The sequence below is a fragment of the Mustela nivalis genome, assembly GCF_964662115.1.
Source record: "Mustela nivalis genome assembly, chromosome: 10".
Classification (NCBI taxonomy): Eukaryota; Metazoa; Chordata; class Mammalia; order Carnivora; family Mustelidae; genus Mustela; species Mustela nivalis.
Window position 1 is genome coordinate 80521259 of NC_139029.1, and position 27855 is coordinate 80549113.

The window sequence follows — 27855 nt, forward strand, 5'->3', positions numbered from 1 at the left end:
GGAAGACTGCAGGAGTTACGGGGTGATGAACATCGATTGAATAAGCAGTGAGCATCTTCCTTGCTTAGGGGATCCATAGATCCAACTGAATCTCTTGACTCCCTATTTTCAAATACAGAACTTAAGATGGGGCCAGGTAACAGTTCAAACCAAGGTCCACATTGAGTCACTGACCTTGTTTTCTAAAGTCAGCTACATCCCTGCAAAGCAGTATATATTGAGCTATAAAATGTCCCGTGCTGGGACTAATGACAAAATAATGGTTGGCTGATGACAGACTTCTTTCTTTGTCCAATAAAAAAGATTTTATTTTCTCTTTGAAAGTCTGTGGTGAAGAGAGCTCAATATAATTGACCCATCTGAGTGGGTGGGCAAGGGAACTGAAATAACATTACTCCTAATTCTGCAGGTTCTTTAGAGCCAAGTTAAATACCTCTTTAAGGTGTAAGGGGAAGATTTTCAGTTCCAGTGAGTTCACTTACTAGCTGTGTGACACAGTGCCCTGTGCAATGCCATGTTTTGAAAAGTCAGTTTCCTCATCCAGAAACTGAGGAAAAACTCTGCTTCACAGATATATGAAGCCCACGGTTCCTAGCACCTATAAACGGCTCTCACTGATACAGGACTTTAATAAATATTTAATGATATATGTCAAGGGTTATGAATGATGCTAGTTTTATACACAGTAAAATTAATCGACGAACTTTGTACAAAATACACATACGCGGGCGCCTAGGTGGCTCAGTGGGTTAGGCCGCTGCCTTCGGCTCGGGTCATGATCTCAGGGTCCTGGGATCGAGTCCCACATCTGGCTCTCTGCTCAGCAGGGAGCCTGCTTCCCTCTCTCTCTCTCTCTGTCTACTTATGCCTGCCTCTCTGTCTACTTATGATCTATGTCTGTCAAATAAACAAATAAAATCTTAAAAAAATATATACACATGCACCACCTACACACACATGCCAAGCATGCATACACATACACAGAGTTATACTCATTGTATCCATGCCAGAATTTCTGAAATGACTGAACTAGAACAGGGTCTAACCATAAATACCTTTTCTGAAGCTTCCCAATATGCACCCAGAACTGAGAACCACTGGACAATGTTCTTTATCTGAGGTACATAGAATTCTTGATAGAATGCAGGAAATTCATGAATTTGGATGGGGAAAAACTTAGACCTTTATTTTCACTAACTTCTGCTGAAATTTAGCATTTCCTCCTGTATACAACAAACCGCAGTAGCGCTATCAATACCTCTAACTTTGCACTGACAGAAGCCATGGAAAATCACACAATTGTCACAGATATTTCACCATGTCACTGACAGTCACCATTATATGTCAAAATTACAGTACCCTAATAACTATTAGTAATCTAATAATTATTAGATCTGCCACCAGGCTGAATTTCTAGTGACTTATTAAAGAGGAACATGCATTACTATAAGGTATTCTTTAAAATGAGTTGAGCATTCTATTTTATGACAATGGGAATCCTTTGCAAACTACCAAATTGAGTTTTACACATTCAAAAACATTCTGAAGAAAAGCCTTTAGGTTTCACAAGGGTGTATAAGGAGCCCATGGCACACATGCACACATGGAGAGTTAAGAACTCTGTATTTAGAGGCTATTGGTCAAGAAAGTGCTTTCAGGAATGCTGATGAAGAACAACTTCTTTGGAATAATTTTGAACTTAATGTGCATAATGCTGATTTCCCAGTAATGAACTGAGAAAGGGTTTCAGCAGAATGAGGTGTATTATAATAGAAGTATATTTACATATCAATTGTTCTTCCTTTATTAATTTCTCTAACAAAGCCATCACTCCCTTTTCTATCTTCACCAGCTAATTTACTGCTGAATCCCTATCTTTTGCCTAACTCTTACTTTAGCTGCCACAAATGATAGAAAATGTCAGTCTTTGTTTGCTAATTCAGTGCATTCAGACAAAATGCAGCATGTTTTTTTTTTTTTTGGTAAAAATTTTTTTCAAAGTCTAAAATATATGGTTTCTAAGGCTTTTGCAGTGAGAATGAAAGGATTCACTTAAAATTGATTTCTGTAAGCTCTAATTATACAGTACATTTCATAATAAGCATTGCAAAATCTCAGCTTAGGAACAAAAAAATAAAAACCTCTTAGTAATAATTGTCACTACAATGATCAGTGTGCCAAATTTAATTCACAGATAAATAAAAGGAAACCTTGAAAGCTGGGCAGAAGTCTAATATAAGTGTAGGCTTTGGTGGAACTCTGTGATAGTTAAGAAACAAGCCCTTACAATATATTTCAGGATCTCTTTATATTCAAGATGTTCTTCCAGCTGTCTCCTCAAGTTCATGGTCAACTGGTGCCTGTTCTCTCTGGAAAGAGAGATACTAGCTGCTGATATCAGCTGACCTACATCCCTTCTCCACAACCTCCAGAATAATTTCTTTTTCAAAAGTTAGCCCTTGCTTAGAAGCTGCCACAGTGGGTTGAATTATCTGATCCCTGTCATTAAAGGTGGCAGCCACGCACTTGAGAATGATGTGGGAAAACTCCAGTGAGAGTGATAATTAAACTTGGAAAATGAAGGGTCACCTTCTTTCATTCAGCTCATTGGGTTTGGCATCAGAGTAATTCCAAAACAGTGGGGGATATTCTACTCTCAGCATGGCAATATCTAGGTGCAACACATTATTTCCATGGGTTCAAATGGGAATGCCATTTTAATTGTATTTAAAATGTTATCTTTGATATGGGGAATAAAAATGTTAGAAATTAGTTCTAAGAATATAGAAAAAGAATAATGAATACAATCTAAATGGTGAAAGAATTAGAAACAAGAAATGCAAGCATTGTTTCCTCTGATGAAAAAGCATTATAGAAGAAGAAAATTGTTTCCGGGGAAATTGAAAAGAACATTTAAATGTGCCTCTTCTTCCTGGCTGTGGAATCACAAAGTGAAGGTTTCATCTCAGCTTTCTTGTCTACTTACTGTCATTTCTTGGAGGCCATTATTTAACATCTCACTCCTGCCCAGAAGAGGATAGACAGAACTTAAGCCATTGGTGGGAGTTCTCTTCCAGGAAAAAACGTAATTTTTTTTTTCAGATACACTATAGGAGCAATATTTGGGGGAAATTATATTTCATACTATTCTTATGCTGCATTAAAAAGTCATATTGAAATTTTAAAGGCCTGAAATGACACTATAGTAGGTACATTAGAGAATACTATCGTTAGAAAGGAGCACAGATGCTAAAAGCAAGTTTCAAGTTCAAATTCTGGTTTCACTGTATATAATAATCCTAATCTGATCCATGGGGAATATGTTCAAAGAGCTCCAGTGGCTACTTGAAACCATGGGTAGCACTAAACCCTCTAAAAATAATCTGTGCTTTTTCCTATACGTACATACCGACGATAAAGATTTAATTTATAAATTAGGCACTACAAGAGATTAACAATAATAACTAATGATAAAATAGAACAATTATAACGGCATACTCTAGTAAAAGTTGTGAGAATGTGATCTTTCTCTCTCTCTCAAAATACTGTATTGTACTGTCTTCACTCTTCGTGATGATGTGAGAGGACAGTGTCTATGTGAGGAGATGAAGTGAGGTGAATGACATAAGCACTGTGACAGAGCTTTAAGCAGCTACTCACTTTCCAAACAATACATCAGAAGGAAGATCACCTGCTTTCAGACCATGGCTTGACTGCTGGTAACTAAAACAACAGAAACTGTAACTGTGGATGAGTGGGGAACATTGTATTAGCTGTGTAACTCTGGGCATGCTACTTAACTTCTCTGTTTCCTCTTGGTTTCCTCTCTGTGAAATAGGGAAAGTAATAGTAAGTAATAAGTAAGTAATAATAATAAGATTGTTTAAAGAGGGGCGCCTGGGAGGCTCAGTGGGTTGGGGCCTCTGCCTTTAGCTCGGGTCATGATCCCAAGGTCCTGGGATCGAGCCCTACCTCGGGCTCTCTGCTCGGTGGGGAGCCTGCTTCCTCCTGTCTCTGATTGCCTCTCTGCCTACTTGTGATCTCTGTTTGTCAAGTGAATAAATAAAATGTTAAAAAAAAAAAAGATTGTTTAAAGAATGAGTGTTAAAATATATAAGGCAGTTATAACAGTACCAAGTACAATTTAATCTTATAAGAACTCAAGCTTATTGTGATTGGTATTATGTCACTGCATGTTCAGTACCTGGTATAATACTCAAACTTGCAGACCATCTTTAAAAATTTATTTATAGGAATGCCTGGGTGGCTCAGTTGGTTAAGCATTTGCCTTCAGCTCAGGTCATGATTCCAGGGCCCTGGATCAATCCCCACATTGGGCTCCTTGCTCAGCTGGGAGCCTGCTTCTCCCTCTCAATCCTCTCCTTGCCAGTCCCCCTACTTGTGCACTCTCTCTCTGACAAATAAATAAATGAAATCTTTAAAAAAGTATGTATAGATATATAGATAATAAAATAAAATATATATATACATATGTGTATATATGTAATGCATATATATATAATAATATACACAATAATAATTGTGTGTATATATAATAAATATATATATACGTGTGTGTGTGTGTATGATTCTTCTTATGGTTGACCCACTTTTTGTCCTAGTCGTTCTGAGAAAAACTTCCCACGAAATTTGGGTCCTTTAAAAAACAAACAGCTCAACCTAACTGTTATTAGAGTTGATTGTATTATGTGAACACAGAGATGATTTGCAACATCATTTTCAGAAAGTGAAAAATTCCTAATGAACAAAAGCTATAGGTTTTATATGGGTCTTCATAGTTCCCTTTATATCCGAAGGTTTGACTTAAGGAAGATTAATTATATTCTAAGTGTCTAAATTTTGTTTCAATATAGGAAAACCTTGAAACAATTAGGACTTTCTAAAACAGAAAAAAGAAAAACAAAACTTGATGGGTTAGACAACAGTATGATAGCAAAAGTCCCTTTGTAAGCTTTTCTAATTTACCAGTTTGTGGGAAAACAATTTTCATTAGACTTTCATCAGATTTTAAAACATTTATCATTAGGATACTTAAACCATTCCAATTTGTCTTTGAATCTTTTCTACAAATAAAGACACACATGGCTCAAACCTCAACCTCCATTCATCACCAGCTCTGAGACAGAAAATACGATGGAGAGAGGGAATGTGTGTGTGTGTGTGTGTGTGTGTGTGTGTGTGTACATGCACGTGTGTGCATATGTGCACTGAAGTGAGGGGAGGGGAGAAAAAAAATGAATGAATGACATCAAGAACAACTGTAACCATCTATTGAAGAGAAAATACCATCTATAGGTTAAAAAACTACTGACAACATATAAAAATCCATAAAGAAATGAAATATATGTAATCTTTATATACAGTACTTTTAAAGAAAGGGTTTTATAAAGAATAGTGACTCATTTAGTATAAAAGTATTAAAATTATTTGAATTATTTCCCACTGGAAAAACATAAATACACTATATACGAAGATATTCTGCTTCTGCCTCAGATTTATATTTAAAATGATTTATAGTCTGCAATTTCTTCCTAAGGTCATCACCTTCATAAATACTAGCCACATCCAGTGAAAATCAACTCAATAAAATGAGTATTTCATTTCTCTTCCTCCTGCTTATGTAGATACTTCTTCCATCTGCATGGCACCCATTTATAACAAAGCCTCACATTGTGCAGATTTTTATGAGTTCTTGAGCTTTTCTTTCTTTTTTATCTTTCTATGCATCAGCAAAGCAACTGGCAGATTCTTTAATAAAATATATTATACACATTAATATTTATAAGCCTATGAATTGGATGTTTAAATAAACATTCACCAACTTATGCCAATTCTTTTGTTTTAGACGTTAAATCACACTTACATTGTCTGGAAAGTCAGCTTTTAGTTCAGTGACACTTTGACACCAATATGCAGCCGTTTTTTCACTGATGAGCTCAATATTCAGGAAGGAGCTTTGTCCAGGGCCATACAGAGGGCCAGAGGTAGTCCCCCGAATAATTCTAGGTGAAACATTTGTCACGATGTCCTGATAAAAGAGTAAAGATATTGGGTCTCCTTTTGACAAAGAAAAACTACAATCCTTATTCTTTGCTCTTTTCCATATGACAATATTTTACTAAGTCCTTTCTCACATTTTTATGGAAGGACTTAAAAAATGTATTTTAAATTACATGTGAACATAAACTACTTCCAGATGAAAGAGTAAAATATTTGTTAGTTTTATTTAAATTACTTCCTGTACTTGCAAGGTTAGTATAGTAAAAAAAAAAAAAAAAAAAAAGTAAAATATGTAAATTAATTTACACTGGTTTGGGGCATACATATTTTAATTTGTTTGCAATTAAATAATAAATAAAAACCTGGTAAGTAAAATGTAAGAATATCATTTCAGTCTATTTGATGCAAATATCTTCAATGAGATTTTTAACTCCAATAAAAGCTAATGTTTTGTAAAGAAAAAATATTTTTTTAAAAAGCAATTGCAATGTAAATCAGCCAAGGAGTACACATTAATACTACAGGCTCATCAAACTTCAACACATACTCTAACAAACTAACTGGGTTGGCCAACTTACCTATAGGATTCTAACTATAAATACACATTCAATGAGAATTCACTTCTCCCCAGACTGAAATGAGGATATCAATAACTTCCTGATAACTATAAACAGTAAACAGTCAAATTAACTTGCTTGTTAAGTGTAATTAACAATGCACAACTGCTTCTAAAGCTGTATTAACAAAGAAGAGTAACATTCTTACATTACTAAAAACTAGAAAGAAACAAAGAAGAAAAATGTTTCTTTAGCCAACTTCCAATTAAAATTAATTTTGAGTAAAGGTCATTTAGTTAAGGATTTATCAGAATTAGTCATTTAAGTACCCCTCCTCACCATCTTGTCACTTTTAGTGAGATAACATGAACCCCCATTAGTATATAGCAATTAAGGTCAATTTACATATTTTAATTAAGAACCACCCCATATAAAACAATTAGCGTAATAGGCATACTAACTGGATTTCATAACATTTGGACGTTTTTCCAACTAGATAGACAGGAAACCTTAATTAGCATTAATTAGTGCTGATCTGCATATGTTTGATAAGGCATACCCTTGCCACAAAAGATTATTTATTCCTGAATCTGCCAAATGCTACAGTTGCAGAGGATGAAAGGACTTTTCTTCACATTGCATGTTAATTTCTGGTAATTTACATTCACTTTTACATTCGAATTAGTATATTATAAAATAAATGGTATAAATGTTACAATAAGCCTCCTTAAATATGTACATTTTTACTTATAGGAATCCTGCCAGTTAATGTTTTACTAATTAAGCCATTCCACTTCTATTGTAATTGTGGGCAACAGCACCAGCCTTACTTTGATTTGCTATTGTGAAACAGTGCTCCACAATCTTATAATGGGTAAAATGACAAGTAGAGTCGCTGCAGGAAGCTCAAGCCTGGTGGGTCAAATTTCTGTCTTGGCAAATGCTTCAATATGTGCCCTGCAACCCAGCAGGTGGCTTCTGTGCAGCTCCCCCAGGTCGGTACTCTCTCGCAATCATGGGCAGAGGAGACAATTCTAGCAACAAGTAAAGCTGGTTTTCCTCTATACTCCAATTTTCAAGAGCCACACCTTTTAAGCCTTGAGGTCCTCATTCCCTCTGCTTTACCCCCCTACCCTAAAAGCCTTTCACGTAGATAAATCAATTCTAGGCCACAGGTTGTGTTCTGCATAGGAAAACTTGGCCAAGGAAAGAGGACACAGTCCTCTTTCAGTTCACCAACTCAGGAGTCTTGGCACTGAGTAGCTCCACAAAGGAAGGGGCACCTATTTTAAATTACCATTATATAATTTAGTGACACCTCCAGTTTACTGAATGAAATGGATTAATGTTGGCAGCATCCCTGTTCTTGCCCATTCTTCAGGTCTTGGCTTCAACTTCAGTCCCTTGAGAAACATGTTGATCTCTCCAACATCATCAAGTCTTAATAAGTTGCTCTGACTTATGCCATCATAGCAATATATACCATCCCCAATTGGCATTCTTAACATCCTGCATTGTTACTGTCTATATTCTGGTCCGAACCTTCCATGAGAATGTAAGGTATGGAAGAAGAGACATTATCTTTGCTATTACATGCCCAGCTTCTAGCCTGGCCTTTTGTAGGTGCTCAAACAATGTTTTTTAAAGAAGCCTAGAGCAAAATTCTAGGCACTAGAATGGGTCTTGTCCTGAGGGATGGGAACTATACAGGATTTATGCTGGCTTTATTCTGTTGCTGAACAGACATGTGGGATTGGAATTGTATTCAAATTTCAGGAATTGGTTCTTTGCTTAGATCCTTTCCTACTAGTCTATTACTCTAGAACTGGGGATTTTCCTTGGTTCCCCTGATAGCTCAGGGACCTCTTCTCTGAATAGCTCCCTACTACCAAATACAGCTACATCCTGGAAGTAGTGTGCTTGACACAGATTGTCCATTACTCCACCTCTCCCCATCTCAGCCATCTCAGCCTACTGCAGAGCCTCAATGACAGGAAGCATGCTTGAACTTCATCACCCTGGAACTTCTAAAATCTCCCTGATTGTTGACCCTAACTTTCTGGGTTATCCAATCTCTAGGATCTAAATATCATTGCCTCATCAAACATAATCCACTCTAGGGCTTTTCTAGATCAGGTGGATGTGAGTTCTTAACCTGGTCCATGACTACTTAGGGGATTTATTAGCCAATGAACCCATTAGGATCTTAACCAACTGTATTTGCTTCTTGCGTCCACACCCTACTAGGCTGGGCTCACATCTTCCCACAGTATGCTTAGGATTTTTTAAATATCATAAAATAAAGAAGACAGAGTGGAAGAACTGCACCTATACTGAGTAAGGAAAATATCAATGGTCCAGTAATTCTAAGCCATATGCTTTTTCACAGTAACTCTCCTCATAACAATTAGGTCAACAACTCACAACAGCCAAAGGGTCAATAAATTGACAAGATTTAATTGGAGTACAGTCAAGCAAATGCTTCTTTCTTAAAATGCCCCACTTTAGTGGTAACTTAAAACCTAAAATTTTGCCATTAGAGATTTTCCCTGTGACTTAGGAGTAATTTTATTGTTAGGGTTGTTTTATTTTTCTCTTCCATAATCTGGTATTAAACTCTAAATATACCAAAGTAGAATTTTCAATGATCTCTTTTTTTTTTAAGGCAAAAAAAATTTTTTTTAATTAATTCCCAAAGAGCCTGCAATCAATGATCTCTTTAACAAAGATTAAACAGGAAGTGCAAGGCAAAACAAGGTGAAATTTAATCTACTTTATAATAGGGCTTGCTTATTCCTTTATGTTAATTTATGACAGGCAATGTTTCTCTGAACAGGTCAGTTTTCTCTTTCCTCAACTCAAGCAAAGAAAAAAGATTCTGAACAACTGCCCAAACTACATATGCCTACTGTGTAGAGCTTGTCAACTATCAGTGAGTCAATTGTTGCCATCGTAGCAATTTAAAAATTCAACATATTCCAAATTCAACAAAAGTGCACAGATTCCAAGACTGTCACCCAGTGATGAATCAGTAATAGAAATTTTATTCTAGGGTTTCTTTCCCAAATTCATTCATATTTTCTACTTTGTCAAAAAAACCTTCTCCACTGACTTAAGACTTCTTAGAATTGTTAAATTAAGTGGAAGATGAATGAAAATGGATACAACCAATTATCCTGGGTTATATGATTATAGAGTTAGAGCTTCAATAATTGGGCAATAACTTACTAAAGCTTTTGACCAGGGAATACTAGAATTTGAGCATGATTTTATAAGATAATATTTTGCTTTAATATTTAATAGCTAAATTATATTAGCATTGCTTAAGGGAGTTAATATAACAAAATAAACATATTTGGAATATTTAGAACAAGTGAGTTCATTCTCTATAACAAAGAAGATGAATTACCATAGTTCTAATCTTCAGTGAGTTAACAATATATTTTTTTAAATTGATGTTTATAGACAGGGAAATGTTAGGTGATTCCTCTGCTTTATGTGATATTGTTAAGTACCATTATAAAATCGAGCGTCAGTGACCTCTTAACATTTGAAGTGATGCTAGTGATTTTTCAGCATTAGTAAAGAGATTTAAATGGTAAACAGGCTGATTATATTTGCTTGTTTAAGTTCAGTTACTTGACCTCTCTTATACTAAAAAAATCCCTATCGTGTTTCCATGGTTACCACTGGATCAAGATAGTCACAATGGCCCCAGTGAACAGAAAAAGAAACTTTGCAGAGATGTCTTGGTAAGAGGCTAGGAAAAGAACTGGGTCCCCCAAAAGTTCAATGAAAATGAAAAAATAAAATTTTCAAAGTGAGCCACAGCTCCTGTACCACAACAGATTAACTTAGAATTTGTTGAGTGAAAAGAGCAAGCTATGGAAAAATAAATAGAATATGATACCTAAAACAAAACAACACAGCACACTGTTTAGTGAAAAGTAGTTATGTGACCAAATAAAAGTAAGAGAATAATTAAAAATAATTCAGGAGAGTGGATGCTAGAGGAGACCTGGGGGTGGTAGAGCAAGGATAATTCTAAAAGTATTAATAATTACTTGTAATAATTACATAAATATGAATTCTAAAAACTCAATAGAATAAATATGATTCTAAAATTATATGTAATTTTAAAGAAGTTTTACTCCTGAACTGCAAAAACACATTGGTAAAATGAGAAATCTGTTTAATGAATTTTGTGGTATCATAGTGCATATTGTTAAGAGCTACAGAGAAAATTATACTGGTTTACCTGAAAACCTATCATTTAAATCTTAGGGTAACTTTTCCTTTTTCTAATTTCCAAAATTCTGCTGTCAACTGGTTGATTTTGGCAAACAAATCTTTTAATTAATTAGTTTTGTAAGCCAGAATTTCAAAAATTAAATGTATTGCATGACAAACCGTCTTCTAAAATATACCACTTTCTGTATATTTCTGGGATTTATCTATACATTATTCCAGGGTAGAGGAGAATCATTTTGCAAATAAATCTAACAACAAATATCCTGTTATATAATATAGTTCTATCATTATAAATCTGGCATACAGCTACCCTGGGAATAACAAAAAGTAAAATAAAATTCAACAGTGGCCCAGTTACCAGTGCAACTCCACTATTATGAAAGAACTCTCTAACATTTTATTTTCTTCATGAACTAAGTATATTAATATTTGATTACTCCCCAAAATACATGTTATAATGGTCAGAATAATCTCTACTTGGTTGTTTTGGGGTGGGGTGTGGAATGGGTAGGATGAGAATTTGTTCTTAATACATCAATTTTTCCATCCCAGTGTCTTACATAAAGATAGCACTCAAAAACCTGAAATTGTGACAAAATTTACCCCTTTGTCATAAGGAACTTTAAAATCTGTCTACCCATATGGAAAACATAGCAAACAAGAGTATGAGTGTTATTTAGAAATATAAGATAAATTATCAGAGAAGTAGTGGCATTGAGATTATATAAAAAGTAACAATTTAGATTTTTATAGTACAGATCTTTCACATACATCATTTTATTTGATCTTCATGATTCTGTCATCACAGTGCTAATACTAAAACTGGGACTTAGAGATATTAAAAGGACTTGTCCACTTGTGCCCAGCGCTAGTGAGCATTAGAGATGAGACTAGAAGACTAGAATTCAGGTGCATTTATGTGATATGAATAATATTAGTGACCTCTTAACATTTGATGCAGGTGATACCAATTAGCACTAATTTTCATTGCAAGAAAAACAAGTCAACTTAAACAAGTTTTTTTTTTTTTTCTTTCCAAAAGTGGAATGTGGTATTTAGTTTAAGGAAAAGGAATAATTCCCATAACAGGAAGGAAATCCATTTCAAAATGTTTCTCTGTCTCTTTTCTCTGCTTCTATTTGCATTGCTCTTCATTCTTCCCTCTCTCTATAGAGGGCTTCCTCTGTTAGAGTTCAAGTTCATATGATAGAACCACAGGCCCCTGGCAGGTTCCAGGTTAGAAGGTATAGGTATAGTCACATTCAAATCTTATAATTTCTCAGGCCCAATTTTTCCCCAGTGGCACAGACTCTAATGGGCTTAATTTTGGTTTGATATTCACCCCTTGTCTAATTAACTATATCTAGCAGGGTAGAATAAATTAAGATTCTTATATATGTTCATAAAAACAAAGATGGAGTAATTGAGAGCTAAGCAAATAGTTGTAAAGGAGTCTTAAAGAATCCACACCAGGACTAGTTTTTGCACCATTCACCTTAGAAAACTTAGAAGAAAATATCATATGGACACTGAGAAAGTATAATTAACTAGGAAAGTGGATGCAAAATGCACAAAATTATTATCATGTAATGAAATGAAACTCTGACAACCCATTTCCTATTCCTGTGGCCCGAAACCTTTCAAGATCAAAATTGTAAGAACTCTTTATAAATCCTTTCACATTTTAGGTTACATTGGGAATTTAGTGATTCCAGTACATTGGTGTGCTGAAGACTGCCCACACAGACAGCCTGCCGTACACTTATCAGTCTCAGTCTCGTACTGGACTGAACTGACAGGATGGATACCCTGTGTGTGAAGAGTAAGAGAGCAGAAGTAAAAGGAAAAAACAAACAACACAGTCTGTTCTAGAATGACTGCAAAAACTATTTATAACCTGAGTAGGCTTAAAGAATGGAACAATGAATAGAAGCGGAATATAGTGATTATCTCCTGTATGTCAGAGAAGGACTTCTACTCACACACTCTCTAGTGCTCACTTTGGATCAAACGTCCCCCACCTCTTAGTGTCAAACATAGTCTAGAAGATTTGGCATTTCACACCGCTCAAGCATGGAGATGAACTTTTAAAATTTTAGTTATGTCATATGAGCAAAATATTCAGTCACACCTTGTGTAGTCTTTTGTCTTTCCTGGAGCCCTTTTTCAAATAGCTTATAACTTTGTAAACAGGACACCAGGAAGTAATTTGTTTTGCTCTTTGACGTTCTCATCTGTCAAAGCGGCTTCACTATACGACAGAGAGGTTGTAGGATGGTACGTGAAACAGTACACATCTGACACGGGTATTTGATAAACACATATTTATTCATGCTTCAGGAGGAGTTCAGCACCTGGCCTTAACCAGTACGTGGGCTGAAGCTGAGAAAGCAACAGGAAATGAGGATGGGAAGGTTGTAGAGTTGGGTCAGATTAGAGAGTCCTGAATGACTGTTTTAAGGAGTTCAAACTTTTTTCTGCAGGCTTGGGGAATCCATTGTGTTCTGTCTCCTATTCAAGTTATTAATACCAATAGCTCACAGCAGCTGTGCATTCACAGAGATAAGTTTTACAAGGAACAGATGAAGAGCTTTTTCAGAGCTGATATCAGATGGATTAGAACGTGATTAATCAACAGACAGACTGATTAAATTATTGGGTTCACTGTTCAGATAAGAGGTTTTGGATACACTCTGCCAAACTGTAATTAACTTAGAAATTTCTGCTGGCCTGCTTATAAGATGATCATGTGATATGCTTTGAAGAAATCTTTTAAGGCCTAGAACAGCAGCTGTGAAGGTGTAAGCATGAGTCAGTTTTAATAGTTATTAATCACTTTCAAGTATTAAAGCAGAATTTTTTTTTTCATTGAAAATGATAAATATTTTTAAAACTTTACTTTTTATCAAACTTGTATAAATTCTCTAGTTTTACTCTAGAAGCCACTGTAAATGAAATGGCTATTATTTAAGGAAGGAAGCATCTAAAAGCATCAGACATGAGTTTTTCATTTCTGCAGTATGGTTAACAAGATATTGACAAAAAAAACCCTCTCACAGTATAGTACATTTAAACATGTGGGACTGGGATATGAAAAAAAACAAAAGAGGAACAACTGAACTGGTGTCAAAATAAGGTAATCACTTCAGGATAAAAAATAACAAAACAGATTTTCATAAGGAGAAACTAACCTATAAGGTGGCTTCTGCTCTCAATGTTTCTGCTGGTGTCCCTGGTGGCCAAGAGCCTGGTATCTTTATCTCTCTCTCTTTTTTAAGATTTTATTTATTTATTTGACAGACAGAGATCACAAGTAGTAGAGAGGCGGTGGGGGGTGGGGGGGACGCAGGCTCCCCACTGACCAGAGAGCCCGATGTGGGGCTTGATCCCAGGACCTGGGATCATGACCTGAGCCGAAGGCAGAGGCTTTAACCCACTGATCCACACAGGTGCCCCAAGAGCCTGATTTCTAATGGCTTATACACACCTGAGAGAGCAGAAAAAGTCAGGGCCTAACCATAAGGTAGGATAAACAAAAAGCAAAGTTCTTAATTTGTGAGCCAGGAAAACAACCAGAGGGCAATGGTGGGGTAAATGTCCATTTTAGCCTTAATTATGGATGAAAAAGAAAAGAAGTCTCCCTTATGATTTCAAACTTGTGTGGGCTGCAAAACTTCAAGTTGAAAATTTGGTTTAGAGGTGGCTCCTGGTTGTGGTATCCACAGATAACTAGGAGAAATAATCTCAAACTGTCTCTGGAGGGATTTTTACCCCAGGTATCAAGAGATTCTCATAAATAAATTTCCATGGAAAGTGGACTCATAACAGAAGAATTCTGCTAAACAAATGAGAAAAAAAATATCATAAGTAAGCGCCAGTAGGAAGAAAAAGGTACAAAATCAGATTCACAGAAGAATACAGATGCTGACATTATAAGATATAGAATATGAATGTTAATATGTTTGAAAAATAAAAGAGGGACTTGATGTATAATCAAAGAATAAGAAACTCAAAACAAATGAAAATTTAAAATAGAAGCAAAAGGAATTTCTAGAAATTAAAAAAATACATATAGTACAAATTGGGAAAACAAAACTTTAATAGTTTGGGGTAAACAAGAGATTGGACTTAGCTGAAGGGAATTAGTCCACTTGATATGTGTGGGAAGATTAAATGGGATGCAAAACATGATACGGAGGTTGAGAGGCATGGAAAATAGAGTGAGAATGGAAGGAGAAATCTAACTGGGGCTCCCAACAAAGATAATGGGGAGTCTTGAGAGAGGCAATAGTTCAAGAGATATTGTTAGAGATTTAGTAGAATTAATGAGACACCCAATCTTCAAATTCAGGGAAAAGGACAAACTCAAGGAAAAAAATTTTTTTAATTGCAAATAAAACCAAAAACAGACAGCAAACTTAAGTAGCCAGATAAAGAAAAGATTACCTACAAAGGAAAAGCAGATTGATAGTGAATTTCCTGACAGTGCCAATGGAAGTCAGAAGAGAGTAAAATATTTTCTCTAAAGAAGGAATGCTCAAATAAAAAAATAAAAAAATAATAATTAAAAAATGAAAAAAAGGGAAGGAGTGTTAACTGAGAACTGTATAACTTCATAATCATAATTCAAGAATGAGGATAAAATAATTACATTTTTTAAACAAAAGGAAAGATGAGCAAATAGTAGACAGCAGAGAAAAATGAATGAGTTAATGCTGATTCAACTAGGATGTATGTGAAAAACAAAATATTGGAAGAATAATAAGAATAAGTCAAGCTGCATAAAAATGTAAGCTGTATGATTACATTAAATGAGATATAAGAACAGGCAAAACTGAACAGCATACTATTTAGAGATATATATGTGGTAATGTTGTGATAAAAATAAAAATCAGACTGGAGAGACACCAAGTGACACTCAAAGAAATGGGAGAACTCAGATTTCTTTTACGCGTGCTGGCAGACCCAGAAGGGCTCCCACTCAAAGTTCTGGGCCTGGGGTCTCAGGGTTATGGGGTTTTATAGGGGACTGCAGGCAGTCAGGTTCCAAGGGCTAGGCTGTCTGCTGGTAGGTAGGTTTAAACGGGGAGGGGGGTGCACTTAAGGCAGCGGGGGCGGGGGTGCGTGGGGCTGCCTTAGGCAGGAGCAGTATGCAGGGAGCCTGTGGCAGGAAGCCCTTTAACAGAAGCAGCTGGTTATCTCTTGCTCCCAGTAGGACTTCTGGTTATCTCTAGCTTATTGTTAGTAACCTTCCATCTTCTGGCCCTGCTCTGGGTAATTTTCTTCTTCCTTAAAACACATATAAACACAAGAAAACGATGATGACAAAATCTAAGTCATTGATGAGGGAGCAGAAGCCTAGCTGAAATCAAAGCATTGAACTGACACTCTGCAACTTCTATCCTATCCCCTCTCCTGGGTAGGATTTGTGTGACAGAAATTCCAGAAATCTCCCAACTGCCTTAATGATAATACCTTGCTAGAGGGGAAAATACCCTTAACCTGACACTGACAAGACACCTGATATCTTGTAGATCAGTCCTCTTTAGCATAGGAAAGTTGAAAACCTCCCCCTTTCCTTACCGCCCCCAATCCCATAGTATATAATCAGTCACCACTCACACCTCAGTGCAGCAGCCTTTCTGCCCACTGGTCATGTCACTGTGCTTTAAAAAAACCACCATTTTGCACCAAAGACATCTCAAGAATTCTATCTTGGTCATCGGCTCTGGACCTCACCCTAATGAACCTTACCTATATTCCAAAACCACACCATCATGACCTCTAGAGGTAAGAGAAAGGGCTATATTTGAGTAGGGGTACACTGCGTCAGAGGTATGGGAATACCTTAGGTTTCTCTTTTTGTGTGAAATGTGAAAAAAGGTGTTCATTTTATTTCTTAAGATGTACATCTAAACTATTCTTTCGTTTTACACCACTTTTAGCTGACACTCATTAGGATAACAAAAGTAATTTATCTATAAAACCTATATATCAAAACACCTCAGATTGGAAGCCTTAGGACCTGAAATCCTTTTGGCCTATGACCAAATTTATGATTTAGGGGTAATTTCAAATTCATCAAAATTATTTCAGGTAACACATATAGCTGGCTGTTTTAGGTAATCTTCCCCACCAATACCCTAATGATCAAAATGGGAAAATGCAGTATGAGGGAGGAAAAAAAAAAAGAGTTTATTTCTGCCAAGATCTGCAAAACCATTCAGTTAACAAAAATCATTCATTTGAGCAAATATACAGTGTCATACTCCCCTAAATGTAAGTTAAGCAGCCATGAGATTTAATAATTGAAATAATGAAGTTTAAAGTCTGCATTCTTATAATTCTAACACCTTTACCCAATAGCATTCTTTCATATATTAGGCCATAAAGATGCTTGTATTATAATTATAAAACTCCATTTAAAGAATGTATTATGTCCCAATTTTAGTATATGTGCTGCCGAAGCAAGCACGTATTATGTCTTACAGCACTTAGCCTTGACAAACAATTACTGGATATCACATTCAACTGAATAAAAAAGCAATCTTTATCACAGGTTAAAATTAGCCTTGGAACAATAAATTCTTCCAAAGCTATTGTAAACTCCAAAATGCCTTGCAACAGTCTCTTTTGAGGAAATGCAAACAAGTAAACTGAAGGACATTTGAAAAACTTCCTGTCTGTGTCCTCTAAAGTTTTTTCAATTTTTATTTTATTTGACTTAATTTTTTTTAGTTTGATGGGTATAATCATGTTACATTTAAAGGTGATCAGTATGGCTACATAGGGAAAGATTTTACAAATTAGAATAAAAAAAAATAACCAAGCAAACAACAAAACTCAGCATTCTGAACTTCAGAATGTGTTATTTGTAATAGGACTCTATTTTATTTTTATTTTTTTTTATTTTTATTTTATTTTTTTTTTTAAAGATTTTATTTGACAGAGAGAGATCACAAGTAGACAGAGAGGCAGGCAGAGAGAGAGACAGGGAAGCAGGCTCCCTGCTGAGCAGAGAGCCCGATGTGGGACTCGATCCCAGGACCCTGAGATCATGACCTGAGCTGAAGGCAGCGGCTTAACCCACTGAGCCACCCAGGCGCCCCTAGGACTCTATTTTAATTATCAGAACCACTTTTTAGGCTTTACTGTAGAAAGGAAAATTAAATGGCAAAGTCTATGCATTGGGTGGGATTCAGGCTATGCTATCCCCAAAACTGGCATCTTGGCATATTAAAGATCTTAAACTGAAGGAATTTTTAAAAGTGGTAGAGGCAGGAAAGTTACTCTGAGCTTACACTCTGGCCCTACGTCTCTGACACAGGTCTTAAAATGCCCCTGTGAAAAATACTCTTCCTGTAGCAGAAGGAGGGAAGACATTCTTATCACTAGAGATGGGGAGTTTAGGGCCAAGAAATCTGTGGAGACAAGTCTTGTTAAACTCATCCTTATCTTCTTAGTTACTTCTTTACCATTTACTCTCCTTAACCTAAACCCCTCTGTCTTGTCACTTCTTCCCAAATGTATTGTTTCTTTGTCTAAAAGGTGTAACAGGTTCCTGCTCTGGTCATCTCAGGTCTTCCTTCTCTTGTGAAGCCTCCCATGTACATGTAAAAATTCAATAAAATGTGTATGCTTTTCTCCTGTGAATCTGTCTTTGTCAGTTTAATTTTCAGACCCAGCCAGGGACCCTAAGAGGGTTAAGAAAAACTGTAAGTAGAACTGTCAATTCGTTCAGACCCAGTCCTCTGAGATAATATACATTCTTATCTATTCATCCTTCAAAAGACATTATGAAATGTAGAATTTTACCATTTAAATTACTTAATGAATTACTTTAATCATGATAGCTATTAATTCTGAAAATGGTGTAATTAAAATTGTTGGGTCATGGTCAAAGGAGCAAGACTGATAACAAAGAGAAGGTCAAGCAAAAGCTTTATTTCACGCCAAGCATCGAGAATCAAACTGACAGTCCAGGGCCGTCTCTGCCTTACAGACTAGCTTTTAAGGGCAAAGGCCATGTGAGTGGGCCTGCCACACAGAGGTGGCCAATCAGATTGTAACACAGAGAAAGCTGCACAGTCCTGCTAGGTCACACATAAGTGATCAATTGAATTACAACTTACCCTATAGTAGATATTTGAACTAGCCTATCACCTTGGTCAGAATTGGCACCCAAAGGGTGGGGCCCACACTTCTTGGTAGCTAGGGAGACAGTATGCGCCCCCACCGACTGGATACCTCCACCTGGCCTGACCCATTGTATTTGGGCTTTGTTACTTGGGACTGGTTTCCAGGACTTGCTTTTTAAGTTTCAAGTAAGTTCCCGGGGCTGGAGGGCAGGGTAAGGATGGAGCTGCTCTGGCTAAATAGGACCTTATAAAAATTATAACAAAAATGATGTGGGCATATGGAAATGCTGGATATAACCATAAAATAAACATTCTTATGGTTAACCTGAAAATAAACTGGTTCCTGATAGAGATGTTACAATCAAAATCTTCTGATCATTGGCTTAAAATACTGATTTGAGACTCTACCACTAACTTACTACAGTAGCCTTGGAGATCTTTAGATGGTAAGAAGAAACAATGCCATGCTCAATTTTCCTTTGGGTTGGAATCACATTTTCACTTTAAATGTATTCAAAATTAATTAATTAATTAGGAATAACACAGTAATAAATACCTGTAAGTGGCAATTAATTTAGTCACTTAAATGCTTGTCTGGGTGTCAAGATTGATAAAAGTATCTCTAATGACAGCTTACATTTATATAGTGCTTTATAATTATCATCTGTGATTCCACATATACAATGAAAGTTAACATTCTTCAACAGCCTATGAAATAAGAGAACATTTCCAGTGGTATTTGCTGAGCTATTTGGGCATGAATAGGGAGTTCTGTGACCAGACCATTTGGGGAAATCATCGAGGAGACAGCTTCTCTTGGTGACTCACAACATCCTAAAGGCCTTGAGGGATCCAGTACTAGACTGACCTGTCTATAACCCAGTTTCTCATAAACCTGTTGAATTCTAAAACTTTTTTCACGTACTACCAATTAATATCCTGCAGGACACTTACATTTTATAGAAAACAGATTATGACATATATGTCTCCAAAATTTTTTGATAATATATCCATCGGTAAAAGCAACATTGGACCATGCATCTTCAAGTAAAACATTTACAAAAAAAGAAATCATAAAAAAGAGATAAACATAATATTAATAGATATTTTTATACATTCTTACCCAGTGCTTTAGAGACCTCTGAACCCACCCATAGTGGACAGGAGGGTATTGAAAAAGATATGTCTGGAGTACAAAAAGTAGTATCTGTCCAGAGAGAAAATTTTGCCTTACATAGATTAGGAATTTGTCTAGGGCAGTGGTCAGTAAAATTAAACTTCTATTGTAAAGTGTCAGACAGTGAATATTTCATGGTTTGCAGGTAATATGATATCTATCACTCAACTACTGAACTCTGTCACTGTTGTAAGAAAGCAGTCAGAGACAAAATGTAACAAATAAGAATGTCTGTGTTCCAATGAAAATTTACTTATGGAAAATAAAATTTGAATTTTATAGGTTATGTATTGAACAGCTGTTTATATTTTTACTGCTACTTATATGAATTTCACATAATGTTCACAAGTCACATGTATTATTCTTCTTTTGATTTTTTTCCCCCAACTATTAAAAAAATGTAAAAAGCAATGTTAGCTCATAGACTGTACAAAAAATGGGCTGGAGGCCAGATTAGGCCAGTGGTCCAAATTCACAGAACCTTTATCCCAAATGTGAAGGAGGAGATTAAAGAGGAAAGCCAAGGATGACTACAGAGGAGGAGGTAAAGTACCATACTGATTTTCCTACTAAACTTTAAGGGTAAAATAGGAAGTCAAAAGTGATTCTTTTTTTCTTAAAGTTTAGTAGAGCTTAAAACACTTAAGCTATCTGACAAAAAGTAGCAATAAAAAAACTGGCCAATATGCAACAACTGATTATAAAACAAAATTTATATAGAAAGAGAGTTCAAAATATTTTTTTAAAAGGATGATGTTTCTTGACGAGCTTTCAGAAATCTCCAAAATCAATTGGAGCTGGCTCCATGGTCCTTTTGGCCCTTTGTGGATAGTCAGTACTAATGTTTATCACCAGGAATTGTTTTTACAAAAATGGTATAAGTGAATTGCCTTTTAATATGTCAACCTCATTAGGAACAAAATGCAGTGGTAATATCTGTAATGTTTCATAGCACTATATAAAATTATTTTCAAGTTTAGGTGAGGGTTACACAAACATCATAAATCTCCAGAAGCCTTTTATGTGATAAATTTAAATGTAATAAAACCTCATGGTTCTCTGACTACCAAAGGCTAAAGAATGAGTAATTTACACACTGCAGGTCTACAGAAGTACAACTTCTCTGCTAAAATAGCTCTAGGGGAAGATAAAATTGAAAAGACAAAGAACAGATAAATAAAATGCCACTATTTTCTCACAAATCTTTTTGGTCCTGGTTGAGGGTTTTTGTTTGTTTGTTTGTTTGTTTGTTTGTAATGGTATTATGACTGATTTTATGGTAGCAAAAATAAAATGATAGTTATAAACACCACTGTTCAATACTAGTTATAGAGAAGAAAATTTTGAAATTCATTCATCAGTATATGGATAACTTTGTATAACAAAATTAAATTCTACTAAGGGTTAACGACTTAGACTGGAGATACTAATCACAATACCATATTAAGGTTTTATAATTGGATTAAAATTTCTTGGATCAGTTTTGTAATTGGATGAATTTCAAAACCTTATTTTTAAAAAGTGGTTACAAACTTAATATGCAGAGAAATCTGGAAGATCCCAGGTACCTAGGATCTTAGCAAGGTAAGGTAACCATAGCAAGCAAGGGATCTTAGATAGGATGGAGAATATAAATCAGAACTGGTACTTAACTAACTGCTTATTCACATGGAAAACGCTTTCTAATATCATACAAAGGGGCTCTACCCCCAGGCAGGTCATGTGCATTATTTTTACAAATAAATGATGGAAAGATATATATATATATATATATGGAATGAACATAGACACAGAAAGGTCGTATTTATTGAATGTGCTGATAGTATGGAGAGGAATAAAGAAAGTACTTTAAAGGACTAAGAGACCAGATTAAGGGACATAGGTTAACACTGATTACCCCAAACCTACTTCACCCATTTCACCTGCATTTTTGGAGACTTTTTTTTTATATAAAGATGCAACAAGTTTATTAGTTAAAAAAGAATAGGGATGCTGGGCTGGTTTAGTCAGAAGAGCATGCTACTATTGATCTCAGGGTTGTGAGTTTGAGCCCCACACTGGGTGTAGAGTTTACATACCTACATAAAAACATACATACATAACAAACTTAAAAAAAATAAAGTCAAACAACTTGATTTCAGATCAGATTATTTCATCATATTATTTGGGCCACCTAGACAAATAAGAAGTTCTTTCTATTTCACTTTCCTTATTGATAAAATGAGATAGAGATAACATCTCAAAAAGTTATCTTGGATAAGCTAAAATGAGGCACATGTAAAGTGTTTAGAACAGTGTGTGACACAATATAAATAATTCAAATAATACAAATAATGCAAACAATAATTATTATAATTCCATGGTCTTCCATGCATTAACTTTACTTCACCCTGCTATAGTTCTAACACATAGAATATAATATGGATGTCTACCTTACTATTGGTGAGTTGATACTGGTTCTTGGAGATGGCATGCTGGACTCTGAATAATAATGTATCTGCACCCAGATATTGGGGGAACTCTGGTCTTGCGGGTGGGGCTTATGAGTGCTAACTTGATGCAGCTGCAATGTTAGTGATACAGTTAGTGATGTTAGTGATATAACTGGACCCACAATAGATTATAAGATTTCTGAATTAGTTCTCCTGATAATGTGCCACACTGCTTGTTCTGGAAAAGGGAAAGGATTTGAAGTGGAGATTGTGCCACAATGTGGAAAAGATCCAAGTCATATATTAACATTTTAAATACATTTGAATATGCCTGAAATGCTTATGTCACTGATGCAAGTCTGTATAATGAGATCAATAAAGTCACCTCTCAAAAATTACAAATTGCACAATCTCTATCTTCAATATGTTTTACAGGGAGATCATAAAAACCAAAGTGGGGATCTCAGGACAGGGAGGATAAATGTTAGAGTTAAAGAGGGAGACCAATATGTAGGATACAGAATCAAATTCCAAAGAGATATTAATGGGCCAGAGTGATAGATTTTATTTAATAACAGGTAATAAGTAATTATATTTTGGGTCTAACACTCCAAGTACATATGCACAACATAGCGAAGGCATAGCTCATCAGCTGAAAAGCTTAAGAAAATACTAGGTAGCTTTTATTTTAATACGGCTCAATAAAGCAAAGGAGGCTACACAAAAATTTAGTGCATATATTAATAGTTAAGTAGTATTAGGAAAAGAAATGTGATTCCCACCCTTTTCAGAGTTATACAGATGACTACCTCCAGTTTTGGGCAAATGAGAACACTTTCATTGGAAAAAAACAGAACAGAAAAGGTTAAGAAACTTCAAGCTACATCATATAAGGAACAGTTAAAAGAAATAAGCATATTTAGCTTGATAAACTAAAACAAGTGATACATAAAAGCTTTTATCACTTATCTGAAGGACAGTCATACAGAGGAAGTTTAGGCATTTTCTGAATCACCTTAAGATGGGGTAACCTGCACAATAATTAAAAACTATTCAAAAGTATTTCAGTACTTTCTAACATCCAAAGCTATTTAAAGAGGCAATCATTTGTCTCTAGAGTTCTTAACTAAAATATTTGAGAATAGTGTAGTAGACACTTATTGGATAATCAATGCAGCACTTCTTTCCCAATAACCCCCTCTTCTCTCCTTCATCTATTTGGTTACAAAAGCTACACACAAAACTTTAGATTGATTCAGCGGCAATAATTTCAAAGAGTCCAGATATGGTTTCAATTTTTTATTATATTTTCTTCCTTAAACAACTGCCTTCATGTCTTTGGGATCTGTGGGACATCCCCTTATATTTTTCACTTCAACTTAAGTTGTTGCAATCCAAATGAGACTGACATACCTACTTTAAGTGTATTAATTAATAGTGATGGAATTAAGCCTATAAATCCATATTCAGCTGATATTTTGTATTTGTGTGATACCCTATTTTTAATAAACATCACTTTTAAAAAAGAGAAGGGTTTAGAAATTTTATCACAAACCCCAACCTTTATCCAAATAGCCTTAGAAAAAGAAGAAAATAAAATATTCTCCAATTCACTGATACTGAATTTTTGAAAAGCAATTCCCTATGAGTTTGACTATGTTAGATACTTTATGTAAGTGGAATTATGCAGGATATGTCCTCCTGTGATTGGCTTATTTCACTTAGCATAATGTTCCCTAGGTTCATCCATGTTGTCACAAATGGCAGGACTTCCTTCACTTTTTATAGCTGAATAATATTTCATTACATAGATATGTAACACAATTTCCTTATCCATTCATCTGTCAATGGACATACGGGTCATCTCCATATCTTGGTTATTGCAAATAATGCTGCAATGAACACAAAGGTACAGATAGCTTCATTTAAAACTTTGAGATTCTTATTTCAATTCTTTTGGATATATATCCAGAAGTGGGATTACTGGATCACATAGCAGCTCTATTTAAATTTTTGAGGAACCTCCATATTATCTCTCACAGTAGCTGTACCATGCTATATTCCCACCAATACAATATAAGGATTCCAGTTTCTCCACAACCTTACCAACACTTATGACTAGAGTGTGTGTGTGTTTGTTTTATAACAGTCCAGGTATGAGGTGATATTTAATGGTGATTTTGATCCACATTTCCTTGTTTATTAGTGATGGCTCTAAGGTTTCTGTTCTGTAAGATGGGTACGTTTTAGAGATCTGTACAAAATTTCACCTGTAATTAAAACAATGTGGTATTACACACTTCAAAATCTGTTAAGTGGATAGATCTCATGTTAAGTGTTCTTACCAAAAACAAAACAAAACAAAATCCACAAAAAAACACAAGGAAATCTTGGGTGATAAAGAAAATGTTAGTATCCTTGTTGTGGTGATAGAATGAGTGTATACATATGTCCAGACTCATCAAGATGTATATATTAAATGTATGCAAATTTTTGTAAACCAACTATACCTCAATAAAACCAAAAAATGACACTGAATTTTTGAACAGATATTAAATATTGATCATCAGTCACTCACATGACAAATTCCAAGTTATATTGAAATCTTCTTCTAATGATGAACAATGCAATTTAGGGGAAAAGAATGGAAACGTAATTATTTCATTTTCTGAGCAAATTGAACATTAACATAGTGAAGTCCAAATGCTAATATAGCCAACTTCTACACATTCTCAACGGTAGGCTAAATATATGAAAACATACCAAAGATATATTTAAAATTAGATAAAGATCAGGGGTACTGGCAGACATATTTCACATTTTAAATTTCTGGGGACTATGTCTAGTAACTTCTGGAATTTGATATTCTTTGATTAGTGTGTAGGTATGAAGTCAGCTATCCTTAAAACAATGTACAGATTAATATTACTCCTACTTATTGTATATTAGATATTTTTATTATACTTATTCATTCACTTAGCAACAATTTAGAGGGCAATTACTCCGTATCAGTTCTTATCCATTAAAATTAATAAATGACATCAAAATAAATGACAGAGATGAGACATGTGTTTGTTATTCATATTTAGGTACAAAGTGTCATGCTGGTATATAATGTAGAAAATGCATACAGACATGTAATTTTATCATTATGAATATATTCCCTAATTTTTTGCTTAATCTGAATGAGTCATATATAATATTATTATAATAGGTCTTTGGTATTTTTCTTATATAGAATTCCATAAAGTATGGATAAAATCAAATTCTGTTTTTGCTCTTACTAACAGAATCCTGACATTATTTAGGGGACAATGTACCCAATTTAAGACTTGCCTCTTTAAAATCCTTTCCACCCAGGGGAGGCCATCATCTGGCCAGTGAAAAACAATCTGAGAATTTCTGAAAAAGCTTTGCTTCCCTGATATACATACTGCAACTTCTTGCCTTTCTTCTATTTCTTTCTGCCTGAAAAACATTTCTAAATAGCACCATTTAAACACTAGAAAGCAAGAAATAATGCCTTCAAATTTTTGAAGAGAAATTATTTTTAAGCTACAAAATTTATATCTGCAAAAATTCTAAAAATACACTGACTATACACTCTTTCTGATTAAAGTTTCTGGAGGCTCAGTTTTAGGAAAATAAGAGCTCAAACCGAGAAAGGAAGAAACAGGATTCAGGAAACATGGAGAGTAGCATACAGTAATCTGAAGACTCAGATATATGAGTCTAGAGTAGAACAAGAGAAGTTGATCTGCAGAAGACAGAATAAAACTGACTGAGCTTTTGGAACTCTGTGGGGAAAAGTATATATATATATATATATATATGTAAAAAATTAGGTAAAATATACTTAAAAATTAATGATAGTTTTATTAAAAAAGTTTCTAAGATGCAATTATAAAGTCCATGTAAAATGAATATTTTTTGCTGTGAAGTGTGTAAACTGGGCAATTCACAGACTTGTACCCCTGGGGATAAAAATATATGTTTTTAAAAAATAAAAAATAAAAAAAAATTTTAAAAATGAATATTTGTAAGACAAAGGAAATATAACCATTGTACTTGCCTCAGGTCAACAATGAATAATATTCACATAGATAGTAAGATAAACATTAATTGAGAACTAAAACCTTAGTAACTATAACAGGACGTCAATGGGAGATATCTAGCTTTAAAAAATCGCAATGTAAATACCTTATTTAGAAGGATGGATTTAAAAAACCCAAAATATGGTAAGAACTGAAAGTAGTTGCTTTGCAAGAACAAAACCAGAAAGTGTGAAAAGGTGGGATAGGGGACAAATGAATTTCATGAAAGTACTTTTAGTATTATTTGATGTTTAACCTAGTGTACATATTACTTTGATAAAGGCAAACTTTGCTTTTAAAAAAGTTATAAAAATTAGGCTAAAAGAAAATATGATTTGAAAATCAGTATGTTAAAGATTACTATCCTTTATATGCAGAAATGTTCCTCAAATGTTAAAGGCAATTGACCCAAATGAAAAACAGTCAATATTTGTCAATTCTTCTCCAGTAAGAGTGGTGGGGGAGAAAAATAGTCAAAGGATGGGCAGTCATTTCATAGAAGAAAAGGAAATAACAACGTGAAGAAGTGTGCAACTTTACTAGCAGTCAGGAAAATGCACATGAGAACCAAGGGATACCTTTTTTCGCTCATCGGATTTTACAAGATGGAAACAGTTTAAAAGAGGAATAATAAACAGTGTTGGAGGTGGTAGTGAGGATGGATGCTTTTACGTTACTGAATGTGTGAACTACTAGTACATTTTTGGAAACTAATCTTCAGTGTTTTTCAAATTAAATAATATATATACAGTTGACCCTTGAACAGCATGGATTCGAACAGTGCAGGTCCACTTATACACGGATGTTTTCAGTAGATCCACATACAGTACTCTAACTGTACTTTTCTTCCTTATGATCTTCTTAATAACATCTTTTCTCTAGCTTATTTTATTATAAGAATACAGTATACAACACATATAACATTCGAAATATGTCTTAATCTATTTTTCTGTTATCGGTGAGACTTCTTCCATCAATAGCAGTCTATTAGTAGTTAAATTTTAGGGGAGTCAAAAGTCATAAGTGGATCTTTACTCTGTGGGTTGGCGTCCCCCCAGTCCCTTGAATTATGCAAGGGTCAACTACACTTCTGAACTACCATTCCCTTTTTAAGCATCTAGTATAGGAAGAAGTTATAGTACAAGGACCAGTAGGCACATTTTATAGTAACAAAAATTCCCAAAA

At 34.9% G+C, this 27855-nt stretch overlaps 1 protein-coding gene across 5 annotated transcripts in view; it reads right to left on the reverse strand.

Annotated features, from left to right (window-relative positions):
* The window catches only part of DPYD (dihydropyrimidine dehydrogenase), an 831034-nt gene that overhangs the window by 337453 nt on the left and 465726 nt on the right, over positions 1-27855 (reverse strand). For 4 of the 5 annotated variants that reach the window (XM_082686466.1, XM_082686464.1, XM_082686465.1 and 1 more), the window contains one exon: positions 5885-6049. The exons of the other annotated variant lie outside the window; for it this stretch is intronic. In XM_082686466.1, coding sequence (XP_082542592.1) covers positions 5885-6049 — 165 coding nt within the window. The remainder of the gene's footprint in view (positions 1-5884; positions 6050-27855) is intronic. 5 annotated transcript variants of the gene reach the window in all.